The sequence below is a fragment of the Athalia rosae genome, chromosome 8 (genome assembly GCF_917208135.1).
Source record: "Athalia rosae chromosome 8, iyAthRosa1.1, whole genome shotgun sequence".
Classification (NCBI taxonomy): Eukaryota; Metazoa; Arthropoda; class Insecta; order Hymenoptera; family Athaliidae; genus Athalia; species Athalia rosae.
In genome coordinates this window covers 4,155,278-4,169,414 of record NC_064033.1, presented here as the reverse complement: position 1 = coordinate 4,169,414, position 14,137 = coordinate 4,155,278, and the positions used below count along the sequence as shown (strand labels likewise).

General features: G+C 42.8%; 3 protein-coding genes across 7 annotated transcripts; 2 read left to right on the top strand and 1 right to left on the bottom strand.

Annotated features, from left to right (window-relative positions):
* Positions 1–19: 19 nt before the first annotated feature.
* LOC105684984 (STING ER exit protein) lies at positions 20–1,071 on the top strand. The gene is made up of 4 exons (XM_012398746.3): positions 20–226; positions 327–483; positions 547–775; positions 854–1,071. Exons 1-4 carry the CDS (start codon positions 106–108, stop codon positions 998–1,000), a joined length of 654 nt encoding a protein of 217 aa, XP_012254169.3. The 5' UTR covers positions 20–105; the 3' UTR covers positions 1,001–1,071.
* Positions 1,072–1,234: 163 nt separating this feature from the next.
* On the bottom strand, positions 1,235–11,084 carry LOC105684979. Of its 5 annotated transcripts, none has more exons than XM_020851801.2 (11): positions 10,932–11,084; positions 10,439–10,556; positions 9,802–10,026; positions 9,403–9,600; positions 4,999–9,032; positions 4,687–4,924; positions 4,420–4,597; positions 4,144–4,335; positions 3,534–4,070; positions 3,216–3,455; positions 1,235–3,132 (listed from the first exon to the last, which is right to left on the bottom strand). In XM_020851801.2, exons 3-11 carry the CDS (start codon positions 9,993–9,995, stop codon positions 2,068–2,070), a joined length of 6,876 nt encoding a protein of 2,291 aa, XP_020707460.2. In that variant the 5' UTR covers positions 9,996–10,026; positions 10,439–10,556; positions 10,932–11,084; the 3' UTR covers positions 1,235–2,067. The 5 variants fall into 5 exon arrangements, with proteins under 5 accessions (XP_020707460.2, XP_020707458.2, XP_048515290.1 ...); XM_020851799.2 differs by having other exon boundaries at positions 10,439–10,664; positions 10,735–11,047; XM_048659333.1 differs by lacking the exon at positions 10,439–10,556 and having other exon boundaries at positions 10,932–11,078.
* A 31-nt stretch (positions 11,085–11,115) lies between these two features.
* On the top strand, positions 11,116–13,708 carry LOC105684982 (cyclin-dependent kinase 9). The gene is made up of 7 exons (XM_012398743.3): positions 11,116–11,397; positions 11,487–11,571; positions 11,650–11,740; positions 11,827–11,993; positions 12,079–12,320; positions 12,405–12,552; positions 12,646–13,708. Exons 1-7 carry the CDS (start codon positions 11,291–11,293, stop codon positions 12,952–12,954), a joined length of 1,149 nt encoding a protein of 382 aa, XP_012254166.1. The 5' UTR covers positions 11,116–11,290; the 3' UTR covers positions 12,955–13,708.
* Positions 13,709–14,137: the final 429 nt, after the last annotated feature.

The window sequence follows — 14,137 nt, the reverse complement described above, 5'->3', positions numbered from 1 at the left end:
CACCAGCGCATGCGCAACGATGCAGTAGACGAGTATTTACTGACATTTAATTCAGAATTGCGTATTGTTGTTGTGATAGTAGAACCTGTTAAAAATATAAACAAAATGCCCAAGGTGGTATCGAGGAGCATAATATGCTCAGATACGAAGGATCAGGAAGAATACAGCGAGGAAAAGCCACTCCACATTTATTACTGCCTCTGTGGACAAATGACTTTAATTTTGGGTGAGTGGAATAGGTTAACTCCAAGTTTAACGAACTGGGCACTTTTGTCCAGCCAATGAAGTTGCCGGTTATTTAATAAATAAAATTGGCTTTTTCACAGATTGTGCCATTGAAAAGTTACCCCTTCGCAAACGAGACGGTACTAGAGTTATTGATGGCAGTAAGCACGCCCACAAAATGACGAGCGAGGTGGATGAGATCGTGTACCTGAAACGAGCTGAAGGAATTGAGAAACAGCACAGACAAAAATGCAAGAAGTAAGCATCCTCTGGGATTATAAATGTTTGATTGAATTGATTCACAATGTACCTTGTTTGCAGGTGTGGCCTTCTACTCTACTATAAACATGAGCCAGATTCAAATGTTGTTTTCATTGTAAAAGGGGCAGTCATAAAGAGTTCCGGAGAAGGACCCATGACTGACATATACAATCAAGTAGCTGTTGAAAAACCAAAGAAAATTATGGTTACAAAACACACAAAGAATATGGGCAAGTTCAGTTCGGTTACTGTTTCAACCATTGATGAGGAGGAGGACGAAATTGAGGCGGTAAGCGCTTGGCTGTATTTTCAATCCTTATTTTTCATTAAAGGAACAGTCGAGTTGATCTGTTATTGTCTTTTCCAGAGAGAAGTTGCTGATTCGTATGCCAACAACGCGCGCATTATAGAAAAGCAGCTAGAAAGAAAAGGCATGAATAAACGGAAGGCTATGCCCCCACCTGAGGTGGAACCAAAAAGAACAAGGCCTAGGGGGACATTGTTGGATATTTGATTTCATTATCATTCATTTTATAGACTGATTTTAATAAATAAATTCCGCAAATATATTCCTGCTCATCGCAATTACTGGGGAGACGCAGATTATTACCTTTCAAAATTTCGATCAATGGCATCGATAATTTAAACTTTATATTGAAATATTTATTAACATTACATAAAAGTAAATATTTAAAATATTTATAAATGACTAGATACAAATATCGCATTAAAAATGTACATTGCAAAATATAGATAAAAATTTAATAAATAAATACAACTAACAATTACATTCCATTTATGATTCAGGAAGAGAAAAAAAAAATCATTCAGCATAAATTAATTTTACCAAGAACCAGAATTATCTCCAGAGAATGGCAATTGCTCGTAGAGCAGCGGAATTATATTCTTGCTCAGAAATACCTAATAATATTGCAGTGTTTTGCAGGAAAATTTTTAGATTACAACTTGCGTACACTCTCATTACTATTACTACTAACAATAAAATCTAACTAACGATTAAACAAATTTCGTAACTGGCCATTTCATGTACTTGTCGAGCTAAAAGTATGCAACATACATATTATACCTTTATGTATACCATGTGTAACTGCGAGTCTCTCTCTGAGATTTTGTTGCATATGATTGCATCGATGAGCGGATATAGTACCACACTTTTAAGCTATCGTAGTTTTAGTTTGTCCAACTAATGATAATATTGGACGTAAAAATAATCACAAGTCTATGGTGAGGAAAAAATAAAGCAATGACACTAGTGAAGTCCCGGAAAAAATAATAAACAATTCCAAGATCGTATTAAATAAACAAATGGTTGGAATGAACGAGCCGTCGAATAAATGCAGTTTCGTCATCGATGAGTTACTTTAAATTATATAATCCAAACTAATAATGGGATATCACAAAATCTTAAGAATTCTTTTACGCATAATACTGATCCACGCTAAGAAGAAAAAAATAAATAGAATTAACAAACTTGGCAGTTCACGCGTTCAGATGCGCTCATTCGAATGACCACTAATGCAACCAGGAATTATGCAACGAGATGTACAAATAAGTGGAAAGTTACAAGTTAGCTTGCGATGATTTGATATCTGACTTTTTAAGTATCGTGGGCTCATCCTTTAGAAATGTTCCCGATCTAGAACCAACAGTCGGTTGTTTAACTGCCCCACTATTATGGCACGTAGTTCTAATTTTATCATCACTACCTTTGGTGATTTTTTTATTTCCAGCCATAGATCTATTTACTCTGGTCGCCCCGCTAGATTTTGGTGACAATTTTTTTGGACTCTCGACACTCGGTTGATTAGAGAGAGTCCCCTTCCTCTCTTTTCTAACAATACTAGCACCTGACAACTGTGGATTCGCTTGCTTCGCAGTTGTACGAGAAGTAATAGACTGTATTGGCTTACCGGGAATGTCTGGTGTCTTTGCAGCGTCCAACAGATTCCTTCGCAAACTGGGAGACCCGTGATACGGAGTTACAGGAAGTGCTCTGTTGCGGCTGGCGGCCGTCGAGCACTCGACTGATCTCGGAGCCCTCCTCGTTACAGTCAGTGGGCTCCTGTGCTGTGTCGGGGGTGACATTTTCTTACCTCGATCCAACCCTTGGCCCCTACCAACGCCGTGGTTCGTCAAAGTAGGAGACAATTTGCTAGACGCCGTTGATTTTGGCGTACCTACAGTTTCGGCCATCAAACTGTCCGTGGACATGGACGTGTCCATTTTCGTGGCCTTTTTCTTCACCGCAGAGATTTTTTTGGCTTCGGCTAAGGAATCCACCGACAGACCAGTTTCCGTATCTTTTTGCTTCAGTTGGGGAGACTCCGGTCGCGTTACACCGCAACTCTTACTCGTCAAATCTTTTCTACCGTTGGTCTTATCCACGCTTGACTCCGCCAGACTGTCCGTCGAAAGTGCCTTTGCATCTTTTTTGATCGGTAGTTTAATTTTTGCAAAAGTCTTCTTATCTACGGCACGTTTCATCGCGGGACTGGAAGTTCGTGAAGAATCGGAGGAGGAAATTAAATTTTTTCGCCTTTGCTGAACCATCTTATCAGGCGGTCCCTGCGGAATTATCTCTTTCGTTACCGACTTATTACGAGGTTCCAAATACCTCGGTTTGACCTGCAATGATTTTCGCGATTGATCGGACGCTGCAAGGGTTGGCTAATTTGCGGAGGAATTAATCACCGCGGAATTAAACTCACCTCGATTTTATTCGGCCATGATCTGGGTCTACTGACTGTGTCGCTTGCGGTCAATTTCTCTTGATGCATTCTTCGGTCTAGCGGATCCGTCTTCGGTTTGCTAATGGGTATCTTTTTTGCTTGAGGTGCCACGGTGGGTTGTTTCAATGTTTTATCATTGTGCTCCGATATCACCATTCTTACTTTTCTCAGATCCAGACTGCGACTCGCAGACGTTCGACTAGACGTTGCTCTTGGTTCCTGAAAAACATGCGACGTTGCAAATTCCCCTAGATCACATCGATTCGAGCACTCGAGCAATTCCAGCTTCGTAATTACCTTCATAAAATTAGAATGGCGAGAGGGACGCTTCGATATCTCATGCGGTAAAATTACCAGACAAGCCAATTCCTGTATCCTTCGTCGTAATTCCAAGTCCATTTTGAGCCACGTCGTCGATCGCGCGGCCCTCGGTGCTTCTCTGACCAAGCATTTTTCGACGTGACTGTGAATTTTTTTCAAAAATTCAACGAACAGCGGCCCCCATTTTCTCTCACTACAGAGCTCTTCGGACTGGGCGGTGATCAACATTTTGTGAAGTCTGGCGTAGCTCTTACAAGCCTGCTCGGGTGGCAAGCGATCTGCAGCTGCGAGGATATTGTCTTCGATGCGACTTATGTTCCAACTGAACTCACGTCCGAGCGAATGGAACTTTTCGTTCCCCAATAGCCCGGAAAAATTATCCGATAAAAACTTGACGGCCGTTTCCAAAAGATTGGAAACCAGTCTGAACACGGGTTCGGCCCAACGAACGTTCGGCAAAGTAGCCAGGAGTTTGTCGCAATCCATCATAGTTTGTAAAACGTTGTCCGTAGACTGGAACGAACCGTAACGACGTTTGAAATTATATATTTTCGTGCGGATTTTCTTTGTTCAAAGTTTTGCTCACCATGTGCACTATATGCTGATGGTAACATTTATCCATCAACTCACGGGGAAGAGTAGCGAACGCTTTGCACGGCCAGATTCTGACAAAGTGTCTAGTTATCCAGCGTAGAGATTTTCTGTAGACTTCATCTAGTCCGTAGGCGGCAGCCAGTGGCATACATTCCAATACGCCAACTGCACAAATTTGACATGGCTAGAAGAATGAAAAATCTCTGCTGTATGCCCGTACAGAAATATTGAAAATCTGGAGTTGTTATCAAGTAATCTCAACGCTCACCTTGTGAAAGAGGTGGCAATATTTGACTTTCAGGGTATAACTGATCACCTCCTTGAGGCCCTCCAAACATAGCATATCTGCCAACGTCGCTAATTCGACGATACTTATCGTATCTGGGATGTTGCTTTCACCGCTGTATATATGGCACAAGGCGAAATGTACAGAGTTGTAAGAATATCTGTAAATAGCGTATTGGAATTAGACTCTCTTCCAACTTCTCCTATGGTATTCGCGTCCGATTATCATGGATAATATTTTACTACATACCCTTGTAGCGCAATTACGTTGCCAGCACTTTCGACCCATCCACCGCTTAGAATAGCGGCAAAATATTGACAGCGGGAACTTAGAATGCATTTGTGGGCTCGAATTCGGCGACCCGATACGTCTATAGTTACATCGGGATTTATTTCTTCCAAAAACATCCGCAGAAGATCCTCTCCCAACCGGTTGTAGGGCTTCGTTCCTACCAAACTAGATGTTTCCGTCTCCTCCGTGCTCGCGTCTGATTATCATCAAGCCACAAATTACTCGTCGTCGAATTTTGAAACGAATTCTGATCAGGTTGAATTTACTTACCCGCCCCGGAACGGCCCATGCTGCTCTGCATGCTGCTCAGATCGGATTCGGATACGACGCCCTCGCCTTCCCCTTCGACGCCGAGATCGTCCAGGGAAGATTTTTGCTTGGACGGAAGAGAGGTCGTCATCGCGGACGTGAATTTGCGGGGGACGTTCCTCAACGGTCCCGTAGATCTGGTCATGACTAGCTTACTCTCTATCCAAGAAGTTTCGGGAATGCTGCTGCTCATGCGATAGGTGATTCGGTCCTCCTTGGGCTTGATGACATCAGAGGCGTGAAACCGCACGGGGGTTTTATCCAGATCCGAAAGTCTTACGAAGCTCGCATTGAACGCATCGGAGGGGGCGGATTTGTTCCCCGAGAAATCCTGGACGATCGGTTTTTCTCCAGCTTTCGAAGCGTTGACATTTTTTGGGTGACCGCTCGGTGGTTCGTCCGTCTCGCCGTCGTGATTCGTCAATTCGCATTCGATTATCTTTATTTTTTCGTTCAGCGATTTTTGGGTTTCGAATATCTTGGATCCAACGGACGCTGCGACGTGGGATCTGTTGGCGGTCTTGATGTCGTCTCCGTTCAACATTTCGGAAAGTTCGGAGTCCTGATGATCGCTACCCGGAGACGGCCCACTGCCGCTGCTTATGTCGAAAGTTTCACTTTTACGAGTTCGATCCGGACCCTCCGTACTTTCCGTCCCGGTTTTGTCCCAGACGGATATCTCCGAGTATTCTTCTTCGTTCGCCTTGACTTCGCCGTCGAAATTTTCCGCGATTTCCGTCGATGTCAGCTCCTTGTACTCGTGCTGCTTGACCGACGCTCTCAACTCCTCGTTGAATATCTCGATATGCGAATTTGGCGGCGTGTCACGGTTGTCGTATTCGAACACGTCCTCGCTCGAGGTGTCCATATTTCGGCTGCCATCCCGTTCGAGGAATCGCTTGGAATTCAAACCGTTGAGAGTATCGGCACGAGCGACTTCGCTCAACGAGTGACTCGAGTTGCTAGTTTTGGTTTGATTTTTTCTCAGATCAGCGCGATCCACCGAAAGACTGTGAGCGCGTTTGTGTTCCTTTCTGTACACCAATTCCTTAGCCAAATGCCCGTTACCGTTTCCTCCGTTTCCATTCGCTACGGTTCCCTTATCTACATTCCACGAGTGCCTTTTGAAGGCCGGCCTGGAAGAGGAGAGCGTGCGGCGTCTCACCACCGGAGAATCAGACTCGATGAACATAAAAATGCCTTGTTTGTTCTGTTCCGTCGAATCCCTTTTATCGGAGATGGACTGATCTCTGTCGCTGCTACTTCCGTTCTCATCGGAATTACCGTTGTTCGCTTTTAGCCGGTCGATCGGCGCAGGTTTTTCCAGTCCAGTTAGCGTTGTGCCGAGAACCGGTGCCCCCGAATCCCCGATGCTCTTGTCCCGTGCTTCCGGTTTCACGGAGTGACCGTTGTTTTTGTTTACGGAATTTTTCGAGTCACCGAGATCAATGAACATAGAAAAAATATTCCTTTTGTCACTTACTCGCGTCGAACTCTGCCCCCCCGAATTCCGCCCATTCAACGTCGCGTCGTCCTTCGGCTGCGCCGGCTCCCCTTTATTTTCGGAAATGTCGATGAAAAACTCGCAGTAATTCTTACCGTTTCCATTTTCCTCCCCGTTCTCGGTCTTGGCCTTCGGTTTTTTTGGGACGGGGATCGGCTCTTTGGGAACATCGGCGTCGTTCAAATTAACGAAAAATCCCAAGCTACCCAATTTCTCCGGGGCTTTTGATTTCCTGAGAGTTTTCTGGATGGATTCAACGTTCGATAAACTTTGCGACATGGTTCCCTGCATCTTGTCCTTTCCCGCCAACCGATTATTATCCTCTTTCAACGGATTACTCATATCCACGACCCACGATGTCATCGAACTGCACATTCTCACGGGTTTCACTTTCACCTCGGGTTTTTCCATGAGAACCGAACCCCCGGAAACTATGGGAGTCGACTCGGTTTTCCGTCTTACTATCGGACTGTCGGTCGGCTTCGAATAATCGGTCGCTGCCGCTCCCCCTGAAACGATCGGTGTCGTCTCGATGCATTTCGATCTCCTTACCACCTCGATAACTTCCGGACATTCGTTACCTCGTTCGGAAATCACCGATAGATCGGAAATCGGTTCGCTGCTCAGAGAGACGCTTTTCTCAACCGATTGTTCCACATTTTTCTCAGTCTCAAAAGCGTTCGTCACGATATTTGTATTCTTACAATCCTCATTTTGTTGGGCAGCACACGCGACGACTGAGCTGAGAACGATTGGTTGCCGTTGTTGATCCAAAGAGGCGTCGACCGGTTTCATCCATATCTCGTCCGCCACAGGAACATCGGGGACGATTGTCGGATCGAAACAGGAATCGCCGTCAACGCGATGCCCGGAGTATTGTTGGATAGAATTTTTGAAGACTAGGCTACCCTGACGCCGTTCGTACTCCTGTCTGAGCATAGAAATTTTTTCATCGTCCGGATCGAGTTCGAAAGTATTTCTTCTGATAAGGGAGGGTCGTCTCGGTTCGTCGGCGATCACTGCTTCGGGAATAACCGAACCCCCGATTTTCGTTTCACTCGTTTGGTCCACAGGATCTTTACGGCTCGTAGTCTCGGATCCCGTGTGCTCCTCGCAGCGATTTGGTTTGCCGGTGTTTATCGCCCCCTTACTATTATCCGGGCACGGAGAAGCTCGCGCGCTCTCGCCGCTGTCGGCCTCCTTAATCTCCACCACCAGAGTTTCCTTCTCAGCATTTTTTTCCTTCTCACTCTCCGACTTGTCTTCGGAGGTCGAATCCAACCGTTTCACCCTCCTCAATTCCGTCAGTGGTTCCAGACGCTCGGTTATCTTTATCTCTTTTTCGAATTCCGCCACCTTTTCACAGCCAGTCTGAAAGTTCGACAGTCTCCTGGATCCCGATAATCTTTGATGTTCGTCGATCTGAGGATTCCCCGAGCCATTCGAAGGACAATCAATGGAACTTGGAATGTAGGAGGGTATCCGGTTACCGAAGCCACGTTCTCTCAATGAATCGGGCACGGGAACATCCCCTTCGTCGTTCAAACTCGAAGCGTCTATAAAATAATAACTACTCGTACTCGACGAACTCTTTTTGATCGGTAGGTCGTTCGAGTGCGACAATTCGTGTCGCAGCTCCTCCATAGTCATGCTCCTCGCCTCCGGATTGGGGTCCGACTTCTCATCATCTTGTTTATTAAAATTATCGTATTTCTGCAACGCTTTTTCGGGGTCGGAAGTCATCGGCGACATGTTCACGGGGTCGATAAACTCGAAGGATTCGGTCGGCACGAACGAGTTTGTCCTGTCATTTTCGTCGCTCTCGGATTCGGATTCGTAGAAAGCGTCGTCGAGCACCCGATTCTCGTAGCGAGCAATCTCTTCGGCTCTGTCGTGAAGTTTCTGGGCGTTCTCTTCCGATGATCCCGACGAGTCCAGTTCGCGTAAATTACCCGCATACAGCGGCTCCACTCTGACGAATGAGCACGTTGCATCCGAAGATGTGGTGTCGTCGGTGCTGTGTTTTGCGATTGAAATTTCCGACGACTTGTGCGCGTGATTGGAGGTATTGTTCTGATTGAACAGATTGACATGCTGCTCCGACGTCGAGACCTTGTTCCGTCTTTCGCAGGCCTCGTCTCTGAGGGTGATTTTGTTGGAATCCTCGTCGGTCGAAAAATCAACGGTAGCTTGCGATTCGTCCAAGTCGACACCAGACGTTTCGGATACACTGTTGTCGCGGGGGCTGACGGATCCCGTTCCCAGCCCAGAATCAGCCATTTCGGAGAAAGCTGGACTGATATCTACAGATGCATCTCTTTGGCAACGCTCAAAATTTTTTCCTGCGTTGCTACCTTCCCACAAATTTGTAGGTGGAACACGATTTGAAATGACAGTCTCACCTCTCAATTCCCCTATTCGAGATGCACTTAGGATAAGCTCTACTAGCAGTATTTCCTCCTGCGTTGCATCCAAATTAGTATAGAGAAGTCTGTAACAGCGGAGAGTAACGACTGTAGGAATGCATCGAACACCAAGAGTTCGATATTATCTACATCATTTCAAGAGGAAAACTATCTATGTAGTCAGACTGACCATAATATTTGCCAGGAATTACGCAGAGAATGTTGTTGGTAGATAAAGATTAATTTACAAACATGCAGATTAGGCATTTCACAATTACCCGTGTCCCGTAGTGAGCAATCGGGAGTGCTTTGATATACAATATAATTAATCATGTGTGTGAAAAGAGGAGAGTGCAATGTACGGTATAAATTTCAGGACTGTGATAAGTATAAAATATAGAAGATTGGAGTGGTGAATTCCATTTATGCCTTAAGACAGTGAATATCCGACGGTACCTTACAAAATTCTCAACAAGGCGGAATGTTCCAGGAGCATTGAGAGCGCATCTGACCAAGGTACTATCAAATATAAAGTAGGGTTCGAGAAGTTCATAAAAACTTGGTGATCTTGTCCTGATGATGCACCGGTTTGTGCGTATTACCTTACAGTCGATTATTATTTCAAGATCTGAGTGAAGAGATTCTGTGAATATTCTGTGTAATAAAACAATGAAATTAAATTCGTCTCTCGACTCCCATGCGATATTATTTCAATGCTCAATCAGTATTATCAGTGTTATCAGCGTTATCCAGAATATCTAACTTAGGATTAATCTAGCTTTATGCGTTCCCAATAAGTTATCAAGGAATCAGATGCCTCGCATTTAATACAAGTTGTTAATAAAAAGACGATACCTTTGAATGTGCTCTTGAAGAGTATTTATATTTCTCAAGCGTATTCTTATGGTTTCTACTCTTTGGCGTTCCTTAAATCTTTCTGTGACGGGTGGCTCGAACGTACGACAAGGATGGAAATGAGGATGGTAAAGCTGTTGATTTACTTTCTCTAAACGTCCACCTTGTCTGTACCTGCCGCTGCCTCCAGCCATGAGGCATCTCTATTTTCGCATGTAATCCCACCTTGAATTATAAATTATTACACTGCAATATGTAATTAACAGACTAGCCAGCAAACGACGAATACATCTACAAAATATTTTCAGTCTTCTTTGTCAAGCATCAAACGACAAGTAAGCAAACATTTATTATATGACCAATAACCGAGATATCGATAGAATGATTTTATTCATAAGTGAACCATTGTCAGAAACGATAAATCGTGAATAAATCAAGGAGTACAGATGTATGAACGTGTACGCGTGAATTACAACGATGTGCGAGCGTTTGTAGGTATGTCAGGGTCAAGCAATTACTTGCGGACTTGTCGGAATATTGACAATTACTATTCAGTATTCCGTTCGCGGTACGTGGCTAGAAACGAGTCGGCAATCATTTTGCGCAACCTGAACATTGTACGGGTTAAAATACGAACCTTTTTCGGCGAGTTCGTAGCTGTCACTCGTATCACCTGCCCGATACGGGAGTTTAGATCAGCAGTTGACGGTTTTCACGCGATAGTTGATTGCAGGATACCCTTGCTTTTGACCACTCTGACGACATCGTGATTGTTTAATTGTTGTTTGTTTTAATTATAAATAAACTTAACGCTGACAAGACAAAACGCGCGTCAAATTATGTTCATCACATTCCTCGAGTTCCTGTTATGATTTCTCGATCGATATCCCATTCAATATACTTATTACATACTGTTACTTATTGTATACATACATGCGTTATTACATACTGTGTAGGTATGCACGTAGATAGTTAATTCTTTGGCATATATTATTGATCGAACATCCTCCTCGACACTGACTTCACTTTGTCGGTATTTCACCCCTACTGAATTTCGAGGGTGAAACTCGATTGCAACTCGGGTCAAACACAACCACCGCGATGTTTTATTATTGGCACAAAATCCTTACCGTATCCATGTGTTAAATAAAAGCGTGACAGCCGAATGAGATTAGGCAGGCAGGTTTATTTTCTTTAGACTTGTAAAAACACCTTCCAATCGGTCTTCCAACTATCGCTAGCGCTCGGAGCAAATATGCGTAAAAATGGCGACGTTGGCTGTCAGATGCGCATGCTATTTGCCAACACTGAAACATAAAATAAAACATCACGCCTCGTCGTCGCGAACACAAAAATATCGACAAAGGTATCGACCTTCTCGCACTCCGGTTCCACGTCCCGCGATTCCACTCTCCAGTTTCGCGAGTCCGTCAGTTGCCAGAACCCTGTTATTATTGTTTTAACATTTTCACTGGTGATAATTTGTGCGATGAATACTAAAGAAAAGGAAAAATATATCGAAGAATTTGATTTTCCACACTGCGATGAATCTTCCAAGTATGAAAAGGTCGCCAAAATTGGCCAGGGAACGTTTGGGTAGGTGACTCAACCGCAATGCTGAACAATCAAGTCTTGATTGTTTTGCCTTGGAAGCTCCCTTTTCTCATTATTTGAAAATTTTACAGTGAAGTCTTCAAGGCTAGAGATAAAAATACAAATAAAAAATTCGTTGCGATGAAAAAAGTATTGATGGATAATGAAAAAGAAGGGGTAATTATCGTAGGCAATTTTGTAACCTCAAAGCATCCGTTGCAATGATTGAGTAACGGTTCCTATGGCTTATTACAGTTCCCCATCACAGCTTTGAGAGAGATAAGGATATTGCAGTTACTGAAACACGAAAATGTAGTAAATTTAATTGAAATATGCCGAACAAGAGGTACGATGAATTTGCAGGCATTAGTTAAACCCTCAAAATCTATGCCTTGATGCTCTGCACCTCGTTATTGACTCAAATTGTTACAGCTGCTCAGTACAATCGTTATCGTTCTACATTCTACCTGGTATTTGACTTCTGCGAGCATGACCTCGCCGGTCTACTCTCTAATGTTAATGTTAAATTTAGTTTGGGAGAAATTAAAAAAGTCATGCAACAACTACTCAACGGTCTCTACTATATTCACAGTAATAAGGTATGCCGATTAGACTGTGTGTCCGAGTATCCATACTCATAATTTTCTCACACCGATACTCCAACTGATCAAAATATGATTTTAGATATTGCACAGAGATATGAAGGCTGCTAATGTTCTTATTACTAAAAATGGTATACTTAAATTAGCCGACTTTGGACTGGCACGTGCGTTCAGTGCCAACAAAAATGGCCAAGTGAATCGTTACACAAATCGAGTAGTTACACTATGGTATAGGCCACCCGAGCTGCTACTCGGAGACAGAAATTATGGTCCACCGGTAGATTTGTGGGGTGCCGGTTGTATAATGGCTGAAATGTGGACCAGGTAAATCAACAATACCAACCAAACAGGGGTTTGCGTTATCTCCCTTCAAAGCAGGTCGTACTAAACTGCGTTGTACACACGCAGGTCACCGATAATGCAAGGAAACACCGAACAGCAACAGCTCACTCTTATTTCTCAGCTTTGCGGTTCCGTGACCACAGAAGTTTGGCCTGGAGTAGAGAACCTTGAATTATTTAACAAAATGGAACTACCTAAAGGACAAAAAAGAAAAGTAGGTGTAATTTCCAATCAATGAATGTCAATGTGCCATAATCTCATTGGTGAATGTTATCGATAATAAATCTATCTGCAATTTATCCACCAGGTAAAAGAGAGACTGAAGCCTTACGTAAAGGATCCCTTTGCCTGTGACCTTCTCGACAAACTGCTGATCCTAGATCCCAGTAAGAGGTACGATTCCGACTCTGCGTTAAACCACGACTTCTTCTGGACCGACCCGATGCCCTGTGATCTAAGTAAAATGTTAGCACAACACACTCAAAGTATGTTTGAATATTTGGCACCGCCGAGGCGGCCCGGTCACATGCGTCACCCACATCATCCAGTTCCTGGTGGTCCCGCAAAGCCTAGTTCGAGCATGGCAGACAGTGGATATCAGGATCGAGTGTTTTAAGACATAGGACTAGAAGCGTATGTCTTGTGCGATAGGTGTTCGCTATCCTGTGTTCAACCCTCCTGTGAGTGTGAATGTATTCAGAGCGTCGACCCAGTTCGTTTTTCTGGGTGAGTGTATCGTGTAAGTTAGGTATTTTATTATAAATATTTTTCAAGTTCAAAAAAATCACCTCTGATCATGTAGAAATATACATTTTCAATGGCAACTCACGTCTATCCTCCCTATTATTTTCTCTAGTCCATTCCCGAATATCCAATTTCCCGTCATACTTTCTTACAGGCGTAATGCGTCAGGGCGAGGAATCGTCTGTGTACAGGATGATATTGTATTATTACTATTGTCATATTATTTTTTTTTCAAGACGCATATGAAAATTCTCTTTACTGAACGTACAGTACATAAATACATTACATAAATTGAATGTTTATTGCACTTAGACACAATAATCGAAAGACCATATAATAGTGAATCGTGTGTGATTAGTTCTGACGTACAACAGAATGACATAATTACTTTATAGAGTGACTCGACGATATCATTTTATGAAATATTAAAAATTAATCGATGAAACAGTTTAATCGCGATAATTACGCGGGTTATCGATTGATCGTGTTAATATACAGTTATATATGTTTTTCTATGGATTGACTATTATCATACCTGTAATTGGCACTGCGCAAGGAACTATGCTATATACGTCCGATTTGATTAAAAAAAAAAAATAAACAAAAAAAAATAAACAAACAAAAAATTTAATATAACAATTTTAGTAGCAACCGCGTGGTTATTTTTTTTATTAAGATTAAATTATCGTATTTATTCAATTACGAATTTTTCCGTAATCACATAATAATTGACCGTGCAACTTGACGTATCAAATAATACGTTTACGTATACATATCGTTGACCGCCTTTGATAATCTGCACGCCCCGCTTGTCTCTGTCAATTCCGAAAATTCAATCGGCTTTAAACACCGGCAACTTTAAACTCTACTTCATGTAGTACCGGCACCTCAACGTCTGACATTAAATTTTATACCTATTGATTAATATCTGTATATGCATAAATATATACATTTTTTTTTTTTTCAATTTCTCTATATTCTGTAGTTCTATATCTTGTTTTAATACTTTTTACCATTTTATATTATGTATACTATTAAAGGTAGGTATAGATTAT